The sequence below is a fragment of the Erithacus rubecula genome (genome assembly GCF_903797595.1).
Source record: "Erithacus rubecula genome assembly, chromosome: 5".
Classification (NCBI taxonomy): Eukaryota; Metazoa; Chordata; class Aves; order Passeriformes; family Muscicapidae; genus Erithacus; species Erithacus rubecula.
In genome coordinates, this window is record NC_136687.1 from 66,663,874 (window position 1) to 66,686,057 (window position 22,184).

Consider the following 22,184-nt stretch of genomic DNA (forward strand, 5'->3'; position numbering starts at 1 on the left):
TTAACTGCAAGTAAATGTTCAGGTTTTTAATTCAAGTAATTCTGAATAAGAGTATAAATGAATGAATTCGTTAAAAAGTTGGAAAATATATTGACATCTATTAAGAAAAGAGGGGTTTTTTTTTCTTTTTTTACCAACAGTCTGTTAAATAGTTGTTGAGATTTCTCTTTAAAATGCCCACAGGAACTCTACCCCACTGGTTGGACACTGTGGGGAATTGCATCTAATTATTTTATTTCCAGGGGGAAAAATGAGTAATTTTTCTGTCCACACTTTTCCTTCCCAGCTCTGGTGCATCCTGACCATTTCCCCCTCTCAGGCTGTGGGAAAATGTGAATATTTGTGAAATAAGCTGTTGGATGACAGTGTTGCCAAAGCAATGGCCTCTCAGGAATTCACTGTGAGTGATTTTAAACCCTTTGCAATTAAATAGGAATAAGTTTAAAGACCTTAGCTGATGAAATATTTGACCATCTTCTTACTTCTAATTTTTTTCAATATTTTTGTATTTAAAACAGGTGTTATACACTCACCAAAAGATGAAAAAATCAAAAACATGGCAAGATGGAATTCTGAGGGTTAGAACTGGCAGAAATCAGGTAAAAATTCAGATTTAACACTGTTTGATTTGATATTATCTGCTACTGTCAATGGCAGTCAAGTTAATTTGTGAAATGACTGGTTATTTAAAATCTTATTTTTATATTGCAGGCTACCTTGTTTGATGATAAAGGACAATGTCTGGAGAGTATCTTTATAAAATCTCAGGTATATTTTGTTCAGAGTTGTTATTTTTATATCTGATTGTTTGTCTTTCAGGCAGCATTTCACACACTTGCTTGGTAGCCAAAACAGTAATTTTTCTTGTTGATATAAAGCTCTGCTACAGTGCAAATAATGGAAAGGGAAAATCACTTCTATTTATTAATAGATCTTAATGTTTGTCCAGAAGGTTTCATGGAATTTTTCTTCCTTTGTGATAAAAGCAGTGACGTCCAGTGACACATGAAATAATCATGGAAGTGCTAATGCTTTTTAGGATATATGTATAAATAAAAATATTTTATGGCATCTGTGATCTAGTAGGTGTAAATACCTAAATTTTTTACATATAAGTACTTAAAACACAGTATTTATTTAAAATAAGACTATATAATATTGTGGTTTTTTTGTAGTACTATTATGTACACACTGCTGGTCTCTCTTTTCCAGGTGACTCCTGGAGATGATTTTGAAAGTGAGCGATATTTAATCACAGTTGAGGCAGTCAGAGTGGGTGAAAAGCCCTCTGAAGAACAGCCAAAGAAAGCAGAGGCTCCAGCAGTGGACAGAAATGGTGTAAAACCTGGTCTTCTACCCCCAAGGCATCTCCCTGTTGGCTTGAAAAGGAAGTTTACGGTGTGTTTTTGTTCCAGGATTTTATGTCTCATGTTTAAATGTGTTATAAAGTACAAGGGACACATATTTTCATGAATGCTGAATATATACATCACTTTTTCCTGCCTCCAGTAAAAATCACAAGGGGTTGAGGTTGTTTCTATGCCCCTGTGGAATCCTCATGTGGATTTGATCAGAATATATTTTCAGGGCATTTGATCAGAGTATAGTTCATGGAGTGTGCCCCATTTTCAACATTTGATTGGAAAACGTGGATTAATTAAAAATTTCTCTCCTAGGGGTTCCAAGGGCCACGCCAAGTTGAGAAGAAAATGCCAGCCATGGAAGATGAGGAAAAACCAACAGTGTTGCCTTTGTCCAAGGAGTGCCAAGGGAGTTTTCCATCCAAGTTTTGTATCAGCTCTCCATTATTTTCCACGATTTGCAAGAAGGATGCAGAAACAAATGCCTCTGCAGGCTGTCAGGAAGAGAGATGGAGGGACAGTGGCAGAGAAGACATGTCTGTGTCCTCACTGCTTTCAGCTCCCTTTAGTGACAGCTGTGAGGAAGAGCAGCCAAACTCCCCTCAGTTTGTTGTGAAGCCAGAATCTCCTCTCCTTTCTGGGCACTCTGGTCCTAGGGCAGTGTCCCACCACATCAGGAGCACAGCACAGATAATTGCTCTTCTGAAGGCCAAACCAGCACAAGGACACAGGGAGCAAACATCTGCAGTCACAGGTTGTCTTTCCAGGTTTCAGGCAGCAGAAAATGCAGATTTATGTGACAAAAAGAGCCCTGTCCCTGCTTTTTCAGGCAACCCCACCAAAGGACTTGTTCCAGATACTCAGCACCTGCCTTTCAGACAGGGAACTGTAAATGATGAAAAGGCCTGGAATGCTCAAAGGCTTCCAGATTCAGCTGAACAACCTTGTGGTGGAGCAGTCACAGGACAGACACAAGACAAAAAGGTAAATAATTTAAGTCAAGATTTACAGGATCACTGCAACACAAATAGTTACTTCCTACCTGAGTCCACTGTAAGTAGAACGAGTGACAGTGAGTTTGTCCCATCCTCAGGTGACATTTCACTTTCAGCAAGTCCAACTGCCTTTGAAAACAATCCCTTTGGGTACAGGGAGCATTCAGGGCCTGACAGGGAGAGTTTCTCAGTGAAGATGGAGAGTGAGCTCCATCCAACACCACATTCAGAGAGAGTGTCCCCAGAGCTCTCTGGGGATGTGACATGGACTGAAGCTGGAATTGTGAAGGAGGAGTTCAGTTTGCAGGGCACAGACTCTAGTCCTGATGGGGAACTGATGGAGGTTAGCTTTAACCTAATGGAGGCTTTTGATTTTAATGACACAGACAATGAAGATGTGTGTGAAAGAGAAGGGAAGGACTTGCCTGAGGGAGACTCTTCACAGAGCTCAGATTGCTTACAGGGAGAAGATGTAGCACAAGATGCTGCATTGAAGCCTCATTCTTGCTGTGAAGTAGAGACACACAGCAAAAATGAAGTAAAGTGTTCCAATTTTGATGGAGAGGGGGGTTCACCACCCCAGCTTTGTGACAATGATGCCAGGAGAGCTGCAGAAGACACTGCAAACCAGACCAGAACTGAAGTGGAACTTTTAGATGATGGATGCAACACAGAAGAGGTCAATGCAAGTCAACCAAGTTTTGAAGGCACAAACAAAGAGGAGGATCTGGATGGCTGTGCAGCACTCCCCATTAATGGCACATCCTGCATTAAAAACCAGCACTCTGATCTCTTGCCTGGTGACACCAATGTTAATGAATATCACCCTAAAACCAGGGTGTTGGAGGCAACTGGAAGTCTTCCAGGTATTTCTCCCAGCAGAATAATTTCTGCCATGGACAAAAAGACCATGGAAGGAGTTCCATGGGTTGGGTGCATGGAATCCCCAGGTGTTGGCTCAGAGAACTTCTGGGGTATTAAGAGTGATGACATTAAACCAGGCAGCCCTCTGCTGGCTTTGTCACAAAAATCAGATCCTTTAGAAACAGGTTATTCATCTCCAGAGGAAACAGCAGCAGGAGAAACTGCATTGGAAAATGCAGAGAGGGTAACTGCTTTTCCTGAAGCCTGCAAAGGAGAAGCAATAGGGGTGGATTTTCTGAAATGCAGAGCAGTGGCTCAGAATTCCACAGGATTCCCTGATCTGGTGAATGATCTTGCTCTTCTAAGAGCTTTCACTGAGCATAGCACAGCATTAGAGAGCTTGCAAAAGATGGAGGAACACACCAGCATGTTCTGTGAAACAGACACTTCTAAGGAGGCACTTGAACCCCTTGAGAAAGATGAAGGTTAGGTCAGCTTGTATTTTAAACTGGATTCTGTATGTACCTGTTTGATTTCTCTCATTTCTCCTCATATTTAGAAATACTTTCAGAGTGATGTGTTATGTAGGTTCCCTCGTGCAGTTGTTACTGTTTAAAGCAGCATTGTGAGCTCCAAGTCTGTCTCTGTTTGCTCTCATTCAAACTAACAATTAGTGTGCAATTTGTTGTGTGGGTGAGGTTTGCAAGACCTGTAAATATTCAGATATTTTAATGTAAAAAAACCTCCCAGACTATTGACTGTTAACTCACTGTACTTTTCCATCTCTTGTAGCTGTAAAAGAGTTTACAGAAATGCCTTACTCAGAAAGTTTACAGGCATCTTCCTGTTCATACTTTGATTCTCCTGGCCTTATGGTAACCAATTTTTGTCTACATATAGTTATTTGTACAAGATAAATCCATTTTCCACCTGGCTCCTGGAATAAAATTCTTGGTGTATGGAACTATAGAGGTTGAGCTACAAATTAGAAGCATTGTTTATGAAGCTGGTAATAAATAGAGGATGTCATCTTGACAATATTCAGGAGGCCTCATGTATGACAAGAAACTTAATGGAATTTGTAGAATTTACTAATGTTTAGTATTACACTTATATGGCTGGTACTTCTCCCTTCTCTTTCCCTATCCCATTTTGTATCACCTTTTTTTTTCCCCCTCATTATCTTTTAAAATACATGGCTTTCATTGGAATTTGAGCACTGGGGTTGAAATACACTGGGAAAACTGTTTGTGTTTGATGTTTCAGATTAATTTTTATCCAATGCTATTAACAGCCTTTTTTCTTTCTCACTCCATCTAAAGCTTAAAGAAAGATTTTTAGAAATGCTTCCCTTTTTCCTGTTCTGTTTGAAAAGCAAACATAGTTTCTTATCCTGTCATGGATGGTCTTGGATCCCAAATAAAAAGGCTGTAACTGAAAAGGCTTCCTTTGTATAAATACAAGACATTTCTTAGCCTAAGTTTTCACTTTAACTGGTTATTAAATTGTTAGACTAATTAGATTTTGATACTTTCCTGTGCAGCCCAATTGTGTGGACAATTTATTACAGAAGACAAAGGCAAATATTGCACCAATAGCAGCAGCCCAAAGAGACCCTGGGACATCTGACTGGCAACCAAAGGTACCAGTGTCAACAGATAATTTTTGTTCTATGTGTAAAAAGTGCCTGTGTTGACTGTAGAGAGTTGCAGAGCAGTTTTTACTTCCTGTTAGTGATAATTCCAATGCATTGTGTAGCCTGTTGCCTTCCAAGGGCACCAAGTGAAAGGATCAGCAGCTAGTGAGGTCCTGTTGAGAGCTCCCTGCTCCCAGCTGGGATGGCAGCAGCACCCAGAGAACATGGACTTTGCAGCTGAGACATTATTCTCACCCCTCTTTTCAAGGAATTATGACCTTTATGACTTCAGACAGGTAAAACATTTTTTTGTTCAGTTATCCTTACTAACCATAGTGCAAACAAGTATCCTGTCAGTTTAGGATAGGAAATAGTTCATTTTTAAACTGCTACAATCATGTCAAAGTCAATTACTTCTACTTACCTTTGTCATAGAACTTCATAATGTGTGACTTGTTTTTTTGTGCTCCTTTGATCAGATGCACTTTGAAAAAAAGAAGATACACAGTTTAATTTCTAATAAATTTTTGCTTTTTTTTTTTTTTTTTAATCTAGTCTCCAGGTTCCAGGAGCCTTTGTAAGGATGTTATCAGAGAAGGGAATTTTCAAATGAAGCCTGATGCTATTGAAGAGCCAGGAGTAAATCAGTCCTGTAAGTGAAAGTAAAAGGAGAAGGGCAGAGATTGATTGAATTTCTGCATGGCTTCAGTGCTTCCTGTGTTTTTCCTAGCAGTGGCATTGGATGTGTGTCCTGAAGTGCCACCATGGACAATGTCAGGCTCCCCCTGTGACCTGAGACAAGCACAGTGGACTGCCTGGGAGCCTGGCAAGGTGGGCATTGACAGCCTCTTGCAGACATCTTCTTTATTTCCTGTGTGCTTGTGGCAATTTCTTCTTGTTGAAACCCTTGTATCACAGCTCTGAGATGATGCAATTGCTGAGAATGATGGGAGAGGGAATAGTGATAAAAGAGCTGTAATCAGGGTTTTTCTTGTCATTCACCTGCCATGTTCATCCTTCACCTGTAGATTTCCTCACTTGATCCAGACTCTACAATTTCTCCACCTTGGGAAAATGAGGAGACTGTTGGAGACATCCAGGAACCCCTGATGTATGGGATCTTAGCAAGTGAACCAGAACTCCCAGATTTTTTTTTCAGTAAGTATTTACACTTTTATACTGGCACCTCACAGTGTTTTAGCTGAGAAATCTCTGAGGATTCATCAAGTACAATGAATTGTGCTCTCATAGACAATGACTCTGCCAATTACAGTCTCCTGAAAGAGACTTTAGTGGAGAGATTTAGTTTTATAAAGAAAAATCTGCTTTTAGTTTGGGGGGAAAAAGGCTGTAAATTAAGCTTCTAAATGATACCTATGTTTTTATTTACCTGCTTTTAGTTTTTCTTCCATATGCAGCTGTCCTCTGACCCTCTCCCATTTGACACCTATCTGTAACTGTCACTAATGATAGTTAATTTAGTCAAAAGGATGCTTTTTGGTAATAAGACCTTATTTATCTGCATTGTTTGATATTAATTCATAGGTTTGTGGGTTATCTTTTGGAAAATGCAGAGAATGTTAAGCTGGGTGCTTTCTAGTTGTCATCTGTGACATCAGATTAATGACCTCCAAAATTAAACCATGTTTATATAATGGTCTTTTATACAAGCAGAGTGGCTACACAATGTGTTCTGAGTATGGAGATTTTAAATAATTAAAACTAATTGAAAGAATCACACAAAATCCCTCATTTAGTGTAATACTGCACAGGAACACTCCAGAGAGCTTCCCAGTTAAAAGACAGGGTGTAAGAGGAAGAACTTAGAATTCCTTCCTTTTTGTACCCCTGAAGTGCCATCCCTGGGTGCTCCAAGGTGCTTGTAAGCTGTATTTGCCCCACAGCCCAGGAGGAATCCAGCTCTCCAGAGGGATGCAGCCTCCCAGCATTCAAGCCCACAATGAAAACAAGAACTCCATTTGTCACTCTTCCTGCCTCTGATGGGATTCCTGACATGTCTGACCCCACTGAGAGTGAGGAGGTTCAGCAATCTTTGGACTCTTCAGGAGGCAATTTGTGCAGTGAGCCAGTGACATTTCCTGAGGACAGGAATTATGAAACCTCTGTGTTTGGGGAGTACATGGAAGATGGACAAAGGGGATCTGTGCCACTAGTGCTCCCTAATGTGACTGCCCAACACAGACAAAGCAAGTGGCTGAAGTATCAAAGCAGTGCTCAGTGTGATTTGATCCCAGAAAACAGCACTGATGAGGAAGAGAAGGATGACATCTGTGCCCAGAGCATCCTTGGAATGCTGCCAGGTGACACAGGAGAGGGCAGAGCCATGAATCCAAGGGTGAACCCAAGTGCTCCCAGCTCTGCACTGCTGCTGCCAGCCAGGAGCTCACCTGGGGAATGCTCCAGGGCTGCCAACAGCAGCCTCCCAGATCTGGTTTCAGAGGGGAAGGTACTTTCCCTGCACTCAAGGCAGACACCTCTGGCTGCAGCCACACAAAAGGTGTTGAGTCACCTGAGCTGCCACACGGGAACAGGAGACAGCCAGGTGTGTAACTGTTCAAGCAAACACAGCTATCACTGACACAAACACATTTCTCTTGCCAAAGGCACTGCATTTATCTGATTTCCTGCAAGATATTATCAGTATGATTGGATGAAATCTTTCTACTGACAGAGTGATACAAAAAAAAATGTATTTTTTTAAAGTGCCATGACTAATCCTTTGTAAAGGTAATTCCTTGGCAAACATGGTGCCAGATTTAGATTTTTCATCTGAATGTTGATGGCAGGAAGATGAAAGAAAAGCTGCTGGGCTGTTTTGATATCTGTAATTGGTAAGAAATTGTGTGCACAAAGGGTTTTTCTTAATTGTGGTATCAGCATCATTTTAATGATTACTTATTCTTGCTTCAAGGCATAGTCTCTGACTTCAAAATATTATAAATTCCTTCAGTTTCAGTTGTGTAAAAGTCAAGTCATGGCACTGAATAAGCACTTAAAATTTAGCATAGCTGTTTGTGACCAGTAGACAAATGGAGCAAATTAGGGGAAAACACCAAACCAACCACAAGTCAGGTTTTTAAAGTTGTCAAATGACCTTGAGAGTTGAAGAAAATGATAACTCTTTTTAAAAAAGCTTTTTAGTTCTTTAAAACTGTCCATCCATTTGTGTGAAGTCGAGGTGAAGAAATAACTAATATATTTGATATATACATTGGTATACACATTTTGTGTGTTAATATACATCTATATGTAAAATGGTGTTTAAAATGATGTTTGAGTCCTCCTTCTCCATGCCTAGTGCAGAAAAGCATGGTTTTGAATTACATCATTTACTCTGAAGCCTTTGGAAGTATTATCTGTGTTATTATAAATGCATGCTCTTTGGCAAGGGGCAAATTTTAACCTCATGGTGCATCCTAACTGGCAGCCCAAGCTCTAGGAACATGTATTTTTACAAATCTGCAAAATTTTTCTCATTCAAGGTCTTACAGTTCTTAATTGTTTATTTTCCTGTGTCTTTTTAGGGCATAACAATTTCTGAGTTGTCTTTTCCTTCTGTGGATAAAGTGAAACATGCCAGTCTTCCTAAAAGGAAGATTTCCATCCCAGCTGTATTTCAGTCTCACACTCACTACAAACAGGTTTTTAAAGCTGCTCTGACAGGTAAGTCTCTGATGTGTGAAATACTGTCATTTTAAACATTGCCTATCAAAGCAACAGGGTGCATTTCATTTTCTATATACATACACTAAAATATAATCAGTTTATACTCAAAATTGCAAAGACAAAACAAAAAGACTTCTGTTCAACTATGTAACTTCAGGGCTGTTTTACAGTCTTAGGATTCCTAAGCCTTTTTTTCCCCCTTGGAATAAGTGGATTTTGCAGGTGACATGTTTTCTTTTAGGACTCAGATTAAGTATTTTGATTTGGGATGGAAATCTTCCAATGAAAAATACTTGTGTTTGGATGTTGTGTACCTGTGCAAGCATTTTAAGGCTGTGCTAATGATTCTGTTCTCCATTCCCTACCAAGAGCAATTGAACATCATGCTGTTTGAGCTGGCACAGAGGCTGCACAATGCCCTCTCCAAAATGGATATATCATTTTACTCTGCTGTGAAAGGTGGGCAAGGCCAGAGCCAAGGAAGCAGTGCTCCACTCTGCAACCACATGCACCCTGCCAAGCTGGTGATGGTTAAAAAAGAAGGTCAAAACAAGGTGCTGTTTATTCCTTGTGTTTTTACACTTTTGGGTGAAAGCCTCCATGGCTTTCTCTGTTTTTCTTGCTTGCTTTAGTGCTCATGGTCTCTTTTTTCCCCTCCCTTCCCCTGCAGGGTCGTTTGTTCTATGCCTGTGATGCCCCAAAAGCTGAGCAGTGTTCCTTTTTCAAGTGGATTGAAGATGTGAACCCCACACAGGCAAAATCCAGACCAAGTGCAGTGCTCCATGATACAAAAAGTATTGGGACTTACCTCAGGAGTCAAAAGATTGCTGTCTATGAGGAATGCCAGCTTTTGGTGAGGTATCCTGGAATGCTCTGCACTTCTCTCAAATGTTGTATGAATTCAGGGTTTATAAATATTCCAGTAGCTCAGGAGTTCAGCAGGATTGAACATGTTTTCTCTGTATTTAAAGAGTAAAGATTTCTTTCTGTAAAGAAATGCAAGAGCTAAATTAGTGAAGGAAAAATATTTGTAGCTATGATATTTCTTTCAAGCAAGAATCAAAACTGCTGACCAACAGCTTGATCAATTGCTTAATGTTTACAACTGTTACATTTGAATTATTGTTCATTTGATCTTCAGGAGGAGAATTTGATTTATTCTCTTCAAGATTATAATTTTAATGCCATAAGTCATCTCAAAGGCTATTCTGTGCTGTTTAACTGTAGAAAAAACAATTTAATTGTGGCTGAATATGAGGGAATTTTGCAGTCAAGATGAAAGTATTTAAAACTGGTTAATGTAAGATAATTTACAGTCACTTGGTCCCATCTGTGGAGGTTTCTTATTTTTGGTGCTGAATCCAAAATGTGCAGATTGTTTACATACTTTTTTTTAAAAATTCCAATTTCCCAGGAAAGCCTTTGAAATTCCAACACAGCGGTACAGTAAGTTCAAGAAATTTCTGAATACACCTGCCAGGTTTGATGGTGACTCCAAACCCAAATTATACCTGAAACTAAGCAAAAAGGAGCATTCTTCTCTCTACAGCAAAGGTGAGCACACCTTAAACATCAGACTTAAAGGGTGGCAGCAGGAGAAGCTCATGAGGACTCTATTTTTTTTTTTTTTTTTTTTGGTAGATGACATCTGGGTTGTTTCCAAGACCCTAAACTTTGATCCCATGGATACTTTCATTGCCAGCAGTGCTTTCTTTGGACCATCCTCCAACAATGAAATAGAATTGCTACCACTGAAAGGCTACAGTCCCTCCAACTGGAGATCAAACAGTGAGTTCCACAGCAAATCATTCAGAATTGGGAAACAAATAAGGAAAAATCCAGCCAGCACCAAAGGATGAGTTTAGAATTTCTCAAATTTTATATATGATGAAACTCACAGTATTTCTTTTTCCTTGTATGTTTGAATATATAATTTGAATGCAGTAATTAATGCAATTAAACCTGCAAAGTAGCTGGCAAATTGCAAATGGGTGGGGAAGAAATGAGTAAAATATTAACAATTTATATAAATTATAGAACATGATATACAATGCAATTTGACTGTCAGAGTGTAAGTAAAAGGGATATGCTTTTACTGCCCTTGGAAAAAGAAAATGCAGAAACCTCAAGCAACTCACTGGAAAATTTATATTTATATTAAAAGCCATGTGCTTTATATAAAAAGTCTGTGCTTTTGCACAAATTTCTTGGTTTTGCTGTTGAATTGATTTAAAGCTTTGGGGTTGTTTTGTTTTGTAAATGAAGTAGATGAAATCATTTAATTACTCTTGGCATTTTAAAATTCATTTACTTAGATGATTTGGAATTTCTGCTCATTTAATTTCTTTCTCATTTTGTTTTTCTGTGGCCTTTCCAGTGTGTGTTCATGCCTTGCTGGTTTGTAATGCCAGTGGTGAGCTGGCATCCTTAAGGAACATGGAGGAGCACTTCAATCCATCCACATTACCACTAATCCCATATCTCCTGAAAATGTGAGTTACTGTTCTGTGATACTGTGAGCAGGTCATACAACAGCAGCAGTCCAGTGTAGGAATATCAGAACCACGAGGTGCAAACCAGATGGTATAATGAGTTTTGGCTGTTTTTTGTTTTCTTAGGAGTTTTAATTCTGAAAATGCTACAAAGACAGTCAACAAAAGGAAATTTACTCCACCTGCCATGAGCCTGAAAAGCTCAATGATGTCTGGCCCTGTGAGCTCTGAAGTGGCAATGGGAGTGGCTGAAGAGATGATCCAAAGGTTCTCCCTGAACCCAGACCAAGCAGCATCACTGATTCACATAGCTCAGATGATGACCTCCTGTGGAAACCCCAAATCAGGGCAAGAACATCAGAGCTTTCCCATCACAATCATACGTGGTACACAGCCAAGAATTGTGACATTTGCTGCTATTGTGTCTTTGCAAAAGTGTTGATAAATATAAAATGCCAGAATCAGCCCCTCTGTGGCATTGATACATCCATTCTGTCAGCACAGAGCTTTTGCCCCTTAAATTTTCATTCTGCCTTTTGCAGGATTTCACATAGGAGGTTTTGCCAGAAATAGCTATACACAAAATCAGAGTTATTTAGTGTCCTCTGATTCTTTGTTTTCATATTAAAACCACTTTTTATCATGTCTTAGCTTGGTTTTTGTAAGTGTAAGGTTGCCCCTGGATACTGACAGCTGCTGACAAAAGCCCATGCAATGTTTTTAGAGGGATCACAGCATAACTGAAGTTAAAGCAATTGATTTAAACTTTCTAGGAAATGCTCAATTGTAACTTGGGCTTTTTCTTCCAAATTGCCAGGTGTTTTTGGGGCTGGCAAGAGCTACTTGTTGTCTGTGGTGATCTTGTTCCTCGTGCAGCTCTTTGAAAGCAGTGAAGCTACAGAGGGTCCCAGGGCAACTCCATGGAAACTTCTCATTGCTTCTTCCACCAACGTTGCTGTGGACAGGATATTGCTGGGGTGGGTTGCTGAGGCTTTTATGGACTCTTCTTCCAAAACCAATATTGCACTTACATTGTAGTGATAATTGTGTTGGTATTTCCTGTAAAACACGTGAAAAAGATGGATTTCTTTCTCTAAAAAGTGCCACACACAGGCTTTAAATTTACCTCAGCTCTTTTGCATAGTTAAAAAAAGAGCAAAAGCTACATAAAACATTTAAAGAAGACTAGTTTAGGCTCTACTCTTATTAAATTTACTATTAAAATCCATCATGACAAAGTAGTACTGCTCAGGAATCTTTGGAATGTAGCAATAGGGGGAGGAGGAGCAGAGAGAATCAGATTTGTGAAAATTCAGCATGAAGTTAGCATGAAATAAATGCATGGTTTGGAAGGAAAAGGGAAGGGAAGACACATATGGAAGGCTTGAGAGGGGAATCATCAAGGCATTAAGCATTTTTGAGGCAAAGCTTGATGAGGTAATTTATTTTGATTTTCTTGAATTACTGAGGTTCTTCATCTCATGAATCACTAAACTTCATGTTCCTCAGTATTCTGATAGTCTTTTGAAACCACTTTTGCAGTTTTCAGTGGGGTTTTTTTTCTATTTCTTTAATGTTTATAATCTCTTTTTCTTTAAAGCCTGCTCGATCTTGGATTTGAGGATTTTATAAGAGTGGGAAGTATAAGGAAAATCACAAAAGCAATTCTTCCCCATAGGTAAGAAACCTCTTTGAGGGATCTGAAGCAATTTGGGGGAAGTTAATACATTGTCATATTAACACTGGTGTTATGTATTAAGTGTGGTTATTTTCCCAAGCACTGCTGTTTTCAGTAACTGCAATGTATGTTACAAAATCTTCTTTGAAGTTTACATGCAGGCTCAGGAAATGAAAATGAGCAGCTGAAAGAGCTGCTGGCTCTCATGAAAGAAGATTTGACTCCAGCTGAAAAAATGTATGTGAGGAAGAGCATTGAGCAGCATAAACTGGGGACCAATAAAACCATTCTGCAACAGGTACAAAGAGATGGGATGGGAAAGCAGGGATTTGCTGTGTCTTATCCACAGGGCCCAGCAAATGGAAACTGGGATTCCCCTCCCACACCTGCCAAGCTCCTGGTTTTAAAATATAAAGTGAATGTTAGATTTGATTCCATAGGTATAGTTTAGTGTCCTGTTTGTAAAAATAAATTTAGGTGTGCTATAGTTTTGTGCTGCACAGAGATTAACTCTGAAATGATCCCAACACTTTGCCTTCTTGTTTTCTCCTCGCTCATGCAAGGTGAAAGTGGTTGGAGTGACATGTGCTGCCTGCCCTTTCCCTTACCTGAATGCCCTCAGGTTTCCTGTGGTGATGCTGGATGAGTGCAGCCAGATGACTGAGCCTGCTTCTCTCCTTCCCATTGCCAGGTACAGCCTGTCTGTGGGGCTTCAGCAGGGACACAGGCTCCAAACTCCACAGCTTTTGGAGCACATGAACCCCGAGGTCTGGCCTGAGAGAGCAAGAAGAGTGATTTTAAATTGAGGCCTGTTGTTTAAACTGGGGTGGAGAAGGGAAGCTGATGGGAAGCAATGTGATACAAAAACACAGCACTCTCTTTGGTTATGAACACTTCAGCATCCTCTTTTTTCCTGTTTTTTTCACATTCTTATTTAGGTTTCAGTGTGAAAAGCTTGTCCTTGTTGGAGACCCCAAGCAACTGCCACCAACTGTTCAAGGGTCTGAGAGTATCCATGAGCAGGGATTGGAGCAGACTCTGTTTGACAGGCTCTGCCTAATGGTAGGTGCTGCTGAACACACCTTTGGAAAAGGTGGAGAGTGGAATTGTAGGTCCCCCAAAGTCACTAGGGAAATTCTTGCTCAGGTGTCAGAGGATCAGGGTTTCAGCATAAAATCACAGAATGGTTTGGGTTGAAAGGGACCTCAAAGGCCCCCTAATCCAACCCCCCACCACAGACAGGGACACCTTTCACTAGACCAGGTTGCTCCAAGCTCTTCCCAGATTCCTCTCTCCTCATTCCTTAGGGCCATAACCCAATCCTCCTTCGGACCCAGTACCGCTGTCACCCTGCCCTCAGTGCCATTGCCAACGAGCTGTTCTACAATGGAAACCTCATGGATGGGATTTCTGAGCAGGACAGGGCTCCTTTGCTGGAATGGCTTCCAACACTCTGCTTCTACAGCGTTCATGGCATGGAGCAAGTAAGTTCCTCAACACTTCTTATATACTTCAAATACAAACAGTCAATATTGTAGTGCTTCCTCCATTCCAGTTCTTTTCACGTTGTTGGTGAGAACTCATTTGGGAATCTTTTTCCCTCCTTCTCAGATTGAAAGAGACAACAGCTTTTACAACATGGCAGAAGCTCATTTTACAGTCAAGCTCATCCAGTCTCTGATTGCAAGTGGAATAGAGGGAGCTGCTATTGGTGTGATTACCCTTTACAAATCACAAATGTATAAGGTTTGTATCATAAATCAGTAATAAAAGTCAATAAAGCCATTTCCATAAACACTGAGTAGCCAGACTCTGCACTATTCCTACAAGCCCCCTTCCCTGTTTCTTTGCCCACAGATCCAGAATTTGCTCAGTGGGGTTCACTCTGAGGCTTTGGAAGTCAAGCCTGTCCAGGTGTCCACGGTGGACGCGTTCCAAGGCGCCGAGAGGGAAATCATCGTCCTGTCGTGTGTCAGGACGAGGCAGTTTGGGTTCATAGACTCGGAGAAGAGGATGAACGTGGCACTGACGAGGGCCAGGAGGCACCTGCTGATTGTGGGAAGTCTGCCCTGCCTGAGCAGGAACAGGCTGTGGGGAAGAGTTATTCACCACTGCAAAGGTAAGAGATTCCTTGCTGGGGTTTTTGGAACCGTGCGCCTCATTTTTTAAAATTATGTATAATACACTTTATAGTGTTATATACTATATAATAATATATAAAATACATGGTATGTACAATACAGCAACCACTATATTCATTACTATTCATTATATTTATTACTATTCATTATATAAACTCCAATTTTTAATATTACCTAGAAAATCTAATATATTGCAAGAAAACCCAAGAATGTGCAAGTTGCACATTTGCAGTTTTACCTGCAAACTCTTTTTATGCTTGAAGGGGTTCTTTATCCAGTAATGGAATTTTACCTGCCTGGCTGACATCAAAGAAAGCATCCTGTTAGTGACTGAACTCCAAAGAGCCATTTTCCAAGCAGAAATGTCACAGCCAGTCAATACTCTTGGGGAAATTGGTGTTGGCATTGCCAGGGGCTGATTCCACTATGGATGCTGTAGAGAGAGGTGTAATTATCCTGTTTATTGCTGCTTTTAGGATGGGAAAATGGCTTGCAACATGCCAGCCAGTGCGAGCAGCAGCTAAATGACATTCTCAAGTCTTACTTGGAGAATTGGGAGGAAGAAGAACAAAGTAAGAAAAAGGAAAAAGAAAATATGTATTGATTTTATGAACAAAATATTAACTGCTTGTTATAGCAATAGCTGTGGTAATTTTTAATCTAGTATTTATTGAATGTGGGGGGGGTATTTTTGTTTGGTATTTTTGCACTGATACTTCTGTTTGACCTTGTGGTCATTGACTGAAAATTATTAAAGTGACTTTATTTGGTTGATAATCATCAGTAGAGTGGCTTTACTGCTTGAGAAATGAAATCCTTTTAATGTAAATCTAATAATAATGATATTAGTGGTACTTCATTGTTCTTCAGATTAAGCACCATGGTATTTTAGAGCAATTCCATCACCTCCCATATTTACAGGTAGGTCACCTCCAGGAAGGAGCTTGGCTGTAACAATTAAAAGGGAAAATCTTAAGTTCTATCCAGGGCCTACAAGGGCTCCAGGAGAGCTGGAGAGAGACTTGTCACGAGGGCAGGGAGTGACAGCACAGGGGGGAATATCTCCATTTCTCAGAGGATGGCTTTACCTGGGATATTGGGGATAAATGCTTCCATCGGCCGGTAGCGAGGCACCGGTGGAGCTTGCCCAGAGGAGCTGTGGCATGTCTGTAAGTGTTCGCGGCTAGGCTGGACGGTGCTGGTGAGCAGTGCCGCAGCGGTGTCCGTTCCGCCAGGTGCCCGCCACACCGGGAATTCCCCGTTTGCCTCCCGGGGCCCCGCCGCCGCCAGGGGGCGCCGCGCGCGCGGCGGAGGGAGCCGCCTCGGCGGTGATGCGCCCCTCCCGCCACTGCGGCCGCAGCACCGCCCCGCCCTGAGGGGCAGCGCCGGCTCCTTCCGCCGGGGGAGGGCTGAATAGCGCCTTTAAATTACTGCTGACACCTCTGTCCCAGCTCCCTAAAATCTCAATCAACAAGCCATTAGAACGCAACGGGAGTAAAACTAAATCCTCGTTTAAGTGTATTTATCCGCTCTCTTTTCTCTCTTTCAAATGCTAAATCCATTTCAGCATATGCCCCTTCTTTCTCTCGCCTTTCTCTAAAGACTGGCAGCCCGCACTACTCTTGTAAATATGAAAGATGCTAATCATATGACATATCACGTCTCAGTCGGAGCCTGGAATAAAGCCTTGAGATTTGGGATCATTGCCTCCAGACAACAGCTTCATCAGCCGGAAAGTTGGGTTTTTTTCTCCTTTCCTTCAACTCTCAATCCCTTCTTTGTCTGAGGGAAAATGCAGCCAACTCGAGCCACCCCGGCCATATGGTTCACTCTGTGTTTTCTTAGTTGAATCCTGAATTGTTTGTGACTTGCGAAGGGGTTTTTTGGTTGGGTTTTTTTTTGGTTTTTTTTTTTTTTTTTTTTTTTTGTAAGTGTGTATAAAGACATAGAAGAGGCTGCCCGGACCAGGGGTGGCTCTGCAGGATAACTCCATGTTCTTCACATGTTCGCTTACCAATAGCCTGTTCCACTTATCTGGTATTCTTCCCATTCTGGGCAAAAATATCCAGGTATTTTTCCCTTTTCTGGGTGAAAATTCCCTCTTGAAACACCATTTGTGTCTTGACTCAGCTCCTCAAAGCAGAGTTATTGCTCACTGGCAAAGCCCTTCTAGAAATGCCTTGACTAAGAGAAGCCCCAAAGTATTTTGAGTAAGGAAAAGTGTGTTTTTAGACCTGTATAAATTAGGAGGAAAGTGAGTTCAGCACACCCGAGTTTGGATATCCCCCTGTTTGATAGCCAGCCTGCCAAATTTTCTTTCTCTCTTTCCTTACCCAACCTCCCCCCCCCCTCCAAAAGGCCCTTTCACCAAACCATTAAATTCTACAGAGGTGGTCAAGCTAGTCCTGCTTTTCAGGCGTTCGAGAAAGAAAAGGGTCCTTGAAGTTTAGAAGATGCCCAAGGAAAACTCATTGAATGACATCAAAAGAATGAGTTTCCATAGCTGTTGAAGCACGAGAGCCGTGTAGCTGCACAAAGGCGGGTTGGGGCAGTGGGACTGTCCCACTGCTCTATCCCAGCACAATTGGGTCACTGAAATAGGGAATTAATTACCATTGGAGAGTGGGCAGCCCATTCACCACTGGCTGAGTTTTATTAAACGCCAATATAAATAACAAAACAACTCTTGTGGCTGCACTATTCCTACACGCCAAAGGAAGGATTATGTTGGGGATTAACATCTTAAAGTCTATGAGACTTTCTGACTCAAGGCTCGGAGCTGGTAATCGTATTTGTCTCCTGGTTCAGCGATTAGTGCTCTCCCTCGCGCACCTTCGCCTGGATGGCCAATGTCCCTTTTTGCAGGCACTGGGTTTTTCACACAATCGGCTGTTCTTTTCCCCACATCTATAGAAAAGAATAAGAAAACTGAAGCGTGTTCACGCGATCCTCAAGCTTCTTCTCTTCTTCATGGGAAAGGAAGGCACCGGCAGCCTTTTTTCACAAGGGGGGGGAGGCAAACCCTCCTGGGGGGGCAGGACTGCAAAATCGCTCCGCAGGCCTGCACCTGCCATGCAAATCTGCCGGGAACAATCGGCCCCCGACGAGGGCCAGGGTGGGGGAGCCAGGGCAGGATGCCGGGACAGCGCTCATGGGGGACCCCTCCTCGCCTCCATCCCAGAACAAACCCCAAATGGGGTTTATAGGTGCTGCCCAGGGCTGGGCACCACAGGATTCAGGGCACCCAGGGGACCCCAAACTCTTAGGACACTGCAGGCTGTGGGGTATGAGGGAGGCAGAGCTGGGAGGGCTCAGGCCACCCTGTCCCCACAGATTCGATCCCACATTTCCTGGGATGTCGTGCCTCTGTTCACCTGAGGCAGGCTGGCCATTAAGGCCGGCTCTCAACTTGTGAGGTCGACGTGTGGATGGGCTGTGCCCAAAGGTCTCTCAGCAACACAGACCCTAAACTTTTAGGGCTATCGGGTCGCCTCAGAGTTCAATCTTCTTACAGCAAACAAAGCCCTTCTGAAGGTCTCCTCCTCTCCCCCACACGAGCTCAGCGTCCTTTATTTCAGGGCTGTGTGATAAGCTTAAATCATTGTGCTCCCATTTCTTGATCGTTGCCTACTTTGGGCTTTTGTTCCCCTAAAGTAGGATTGAGTCTGGCAAAGGGGCTGAAGTTGAACAGTTTGACCCCTGGAGGACAGTTCAGGCTGTGGGCAGTGGCAGCAGCATTCCTGCTCCTGATCCCACTCCCTCTCCCACTGCTCTCAGCCGAGCAGCTCGGCCCTCGCTCTGCCCACAGACCACACAAGTGCCTGTCAAGAGCTGTGAGGATTTGGTGGCCAACCTGTCCTTGGTCACCTTGTGCTTAACCCTAAAGAAAAATGTTCTGCATGGCAGGGGCTGGCAGCAGGAATTGGACTGAACCCCAGAAAGGCACCACCTCTGCCTCACCTCTCCGTGGCTTTGCCTCAGCAATGGAAGCACGGAAATCTCAGCAAGCAGGGTGGTGACAGAGGTGGGCTGGCCCTGTCACAAGTGTGCTCTGCTTTGTCCCTTAAGGTGCTGAAAATAAATACGGTCCTTTTGCGTCAGTCTCCTGGGATGCCAGAGTCTCCTGTTTTTCACAAGGAAGCGGGGGGATTGTTAAAATGTTTCCTAGAGTCACAGAGATACTGATGGAGGCACCCGCCCTGCCTCAACTGCTCCCGAAGGCCATAAACCCAGAGGGCAGCAAGAGCGAGGGTCTGATTTGAGTGTGAGTTTGTGGTGTGCTGAGCACGACTTCTGCAGAGGTTTCAGCTCTTTCATCTGCTTTGGGCTTTTCCAGCAGTTGCAAATACAATTCTGTTTCAAAGCCCAGCTCCCCCAAAGCGCCCTGCTGATGGTGTTTCCATAAGGAGAGGAGAGTGTGCTGGGGTTTCAGTTTTGTATGTTCTCACTGTCATATCTTAGACAAGGGCTTGGAGTCACAGGCAAGAGAGGATTGCTTCACACTGCCTTCACAGAGGGCAGGGTTAGGTGGGATATTGGAAGAAATTCTTGCCTGTGAGGTTGGGGAAGCCCTGGCACAGGCTGTCCAGAGAAGTTTCAGAGGAAGCCCTGGAAGTTTCCCAGGCCAGGCTGGACAGGGCTTGGAGCAACCTGGGATAATGTAAGGTGGAGCAAAGCCAGCCTGCCGACTCCACGGGCACATCACCAGGCTCTGCCACTGAGGGAGGGCTGGAAGGGAAGAGGGTGGAAGGAATGAAGCTTTACCCGGTGCACTGACAAGCTGGCGTTTGGGGTTGTTCTATAAAGTCTCCTCCAGCCTCCGAATTGTATTCGACAGCAGTGAGCCGCCCGGAGCGCAGGGCTTTCCCCCACTTCGGGTTTGGCCTGATGCGAGCGCAGCAGCCGCAATCCATGAAACTGTGCACTTTCCCCACAGCACCAAGCGTCCCCAGAAAGGCGAAACGCTCCCGGGAACGAGAGGGGGCTGAAGGGGAGCCCCCCATCCCTCCCTCCATCCCTCCCTCGGTCCTTCTCTCGCTGCCTTTCCTGGCCGGGCCCGTCAATGCAGCGGCTGAAAGGGAGCCGGCCCCGGGCGCGCGCGTGGCGCGCGGGGCGCGGGGATTGGCCGCCTGCGCCTCGCGCGCGCCCCCCCGTCCCCATTCATTAATAAATTAGCGGCACGCTCCAGCCGAGCGCGAGGCGCCAATGGGGCCCCGGCGGGGGGGGGGGCGGCGGCGGCGCCCCCGACAAGAGTCGCGGGCGGGGCGGGCAGGGCGAGGGGGACCCCGGGGGTAAGTTTGATTGTTCCCCGCGGGGTATATAAGGGGTGTTAAGGAGGGTCGTGTGCCAGACACGCAGCCCGACGGGCCCCGGGCGCCGCTCCCGCCGCAGCCGCCGCCCGCCCGCCGCCCCCGGGGCGCGTGCCAGCGCCGCGCCCCCCCCCGTCCCCCGCGCTTTGCCCCCCCACCCCACCCCTCACGACCCCCGCCCCGCTCCGTCAAACCGGCGAACCGTCACACCGCCGGGGAGGCGAGGAGAGCGCGCCCGCTGCTTGCCCGGTGCTGCCCGGTGCGGCCCCGTCCCGCCGCCGCGCAAGGATGCTGGTGAAGGCGGAGGTCCTGGCGCCGCCCGCCGAGGACGAGCTGCTGCTGCTGGGGCTGGGCTCGCCCGCCCCCTCGCCCTCGCTGCCGTCCAGCGCCGAGGAGGAGGAGGAAGAGGAGGAGGAGGAGGAGGAGGAGCTGCGCGCCGCCCCGCCGGCTCGGCCCGCCGAGGCTCCGGGCGGCCGCGGGCTGCGGCGGGCGGAGGGGAAGCGGCGGCCGGGGCGGGCCCGGGGCGCCCCGCGGGCGGCGCGCACGGCGGAGACGGCGCAGCGCATCAAGCGGAGCCGGCGGCTCAAGGCCAACAACCGCGAGCGCAACCGGATGCACAACCTGAACGCGGCGCTGGACGCCCTCCGCGACGTGCTGCCCACCTTCCCCGAGGACGCCAAGCTCACCAAGATCGAGACGCTCCGCTTCGCCCACAACTACATCTGGGCGCTCACCGAGACCTTGCGGCTGGCCGGGGCGGCGCGGCTCGGCCCCGACGGGGCGGCGGCGGCGGCGGTCCCCGCCGAGGGCAGCCCCTCGCCCGCTTCCTCCTGGAGCGGCGGCGCCGCCAGCCCCGCGCCCTCCGCCTCCCCGTACGCCTGCACTTTATCGCCCGCCAGCCCCGCGGGCTCCGCCTCGGATCCCGAGCACTGGCCGGGCCGCTTCGCCCCGGGGCCGCCGCCGCCGCTGCCCCGCCGCTGCCTCTAGTCCGGCCCGGCGCTCCCCCCGGGGCGGCGGCGGCATCTGCCCGCTTCCCAGGGCAGGGCGGGCTGTGGGAACGGCACCTGCCAAACCAAACTTTCCGTCTCTCTCTCTCTCTCTCTCTCTCGCCGATGTGCACTTTGTCCAGTTTTCCCAGATCTGTCACCGCGGGGCTTTTGTGTGTGTGTCCCCCCCTTTTCCCCGCTCCCCTCTTTGCCATCTGTCCCTTATGATTTATAGGCGGGAGGGGGGCGCAAAGCGAGGGAAAAAAAAAAAAAAAAGTAAATTGTTTTGTTAGGGGTCCAGGTTAGAAGTCATTGTATAATTTGTAGGCTTTGTGAGGGCTGAATGCAAGCGTGGAAATTTAGGCTGAACTCTCTATCAAAAGGGAAAAAAAATCGGGAGGGGGGGAATGGGGAACGATCTCCTCATACATTATTTATTTCGACCTTTAGGGGACAAGGAACTCCCCCCTTCTTTCAGGAGATTAAAAATAAATCAACAGACTGAAAACCTCAACAGACACGGAACATTACAGCGATCAGCCACACACGTGTTCACATTTATTTATTATAAAGACAGATTTCATGGAAAATATGTATTTTTTTGTATAATTTACAGAGTTTATTCTAGTATGTATTTACAGCTGAAGAGCAAAGGAATTGTCCTTGTGATAAAATATAAATAAAAAGCTCTAATTTTCGTAACTTTGGGGTTGTGGCTTTTTCTGCTGTATGTGCGAGCAGCTGGGAATTGTGGAATTGGGCCTGTCCCTGTCTCTGGTGAAACCAAGGTGTCGTGGGGCCTGGTGTCATTGGGTCCATGGGCAACTGTTTCTTTGGGAAACAGCATTAGAGAGAGACAGAGGGAAGTTCAGTGGAAGTTTACTGATCATTTACATTTGGCTCTCAGTACAGAAGTAGCAGGATGAATGAATGGATGGATAAAGAGTTATCACACTTCAGGGTGAGGGACTTCACCAAGAAGGCCGTAGGAAATAAATGTTACAGTGGAAAAAAACGCACGGGTTAAAAGAGGAA

General features: G+C 44.8%; 2 protein-coding genes across 2 annotated transcripts; both read left to right on the forward strand.

Annotated features, from left to right (window-relative positions):
* Window positions 1–248: 248 nt before the first annotated feature.
* Window positions 249–15,631, forward strand: ZGRF1 (zinc finger GRF-type containing 1). Its single transcript, XM_079306260.1, has 27 exons — window positions 249–400; window positions 519–599; window positions 712–768; window positions 1,213–1,398; window positions 1,677–3,705; window positions 4,013–4,095; window positions 4,764–4,862; window positions 5,412–5,508; window positions 5,587–5,687; window positions 5,885–6,014; window positions 6,761–7,419; window positions 8,402–8,540; window positions 8,913–9,097; window positions 9,214–9,401; window positions 9,958–10,097; window positions 10,185–10,331; window positions 10,921–11,035; window positions 11,162–11,421; window positions 11,853–12,012; window positions 12,636–12,713; window positions 12,864–13,011; window positions 13,277–13,404; window positions 13,652–13,775; window positions 14,021–14,197; window positions 14,325–14,459; window positions 14,571–14,832; window positions 15,331–15,631. The coding sequence occupies exons 1-27, from the start codon at window positions 380–382 to the stop codon at window positions 15,456–15,458; spliced, it is 6,057 nt and encodes a 2,018-aa protein (XP_079162386.1). The 5' UTR covers window positions 249–379; the 3' UTR covers window positions 15,459–15,631.
* Window positions 15,632–20,451: 4,820 nt separating this feature from the next.
* Window positions 20,452–21,851, forward strand: NEUROG2 (neurogenin 2; the record flags this gene model as incomplete). Its single annotated transcript, XM_079306259.1, has 1 exon — window positions 20,452–21,851. The coding sequence occupies one exon, from the start codon at window positions 20,452–20,454 to the stop codon at window positions 21,148–21,150; it is 699 nt and encodes a 232-aa protein (XP_079162385.1). The 3' UTR covers window positions 21,151–21,851.
* Window positions 21,852–22,184: the final 333 nt, after the last annotated feature.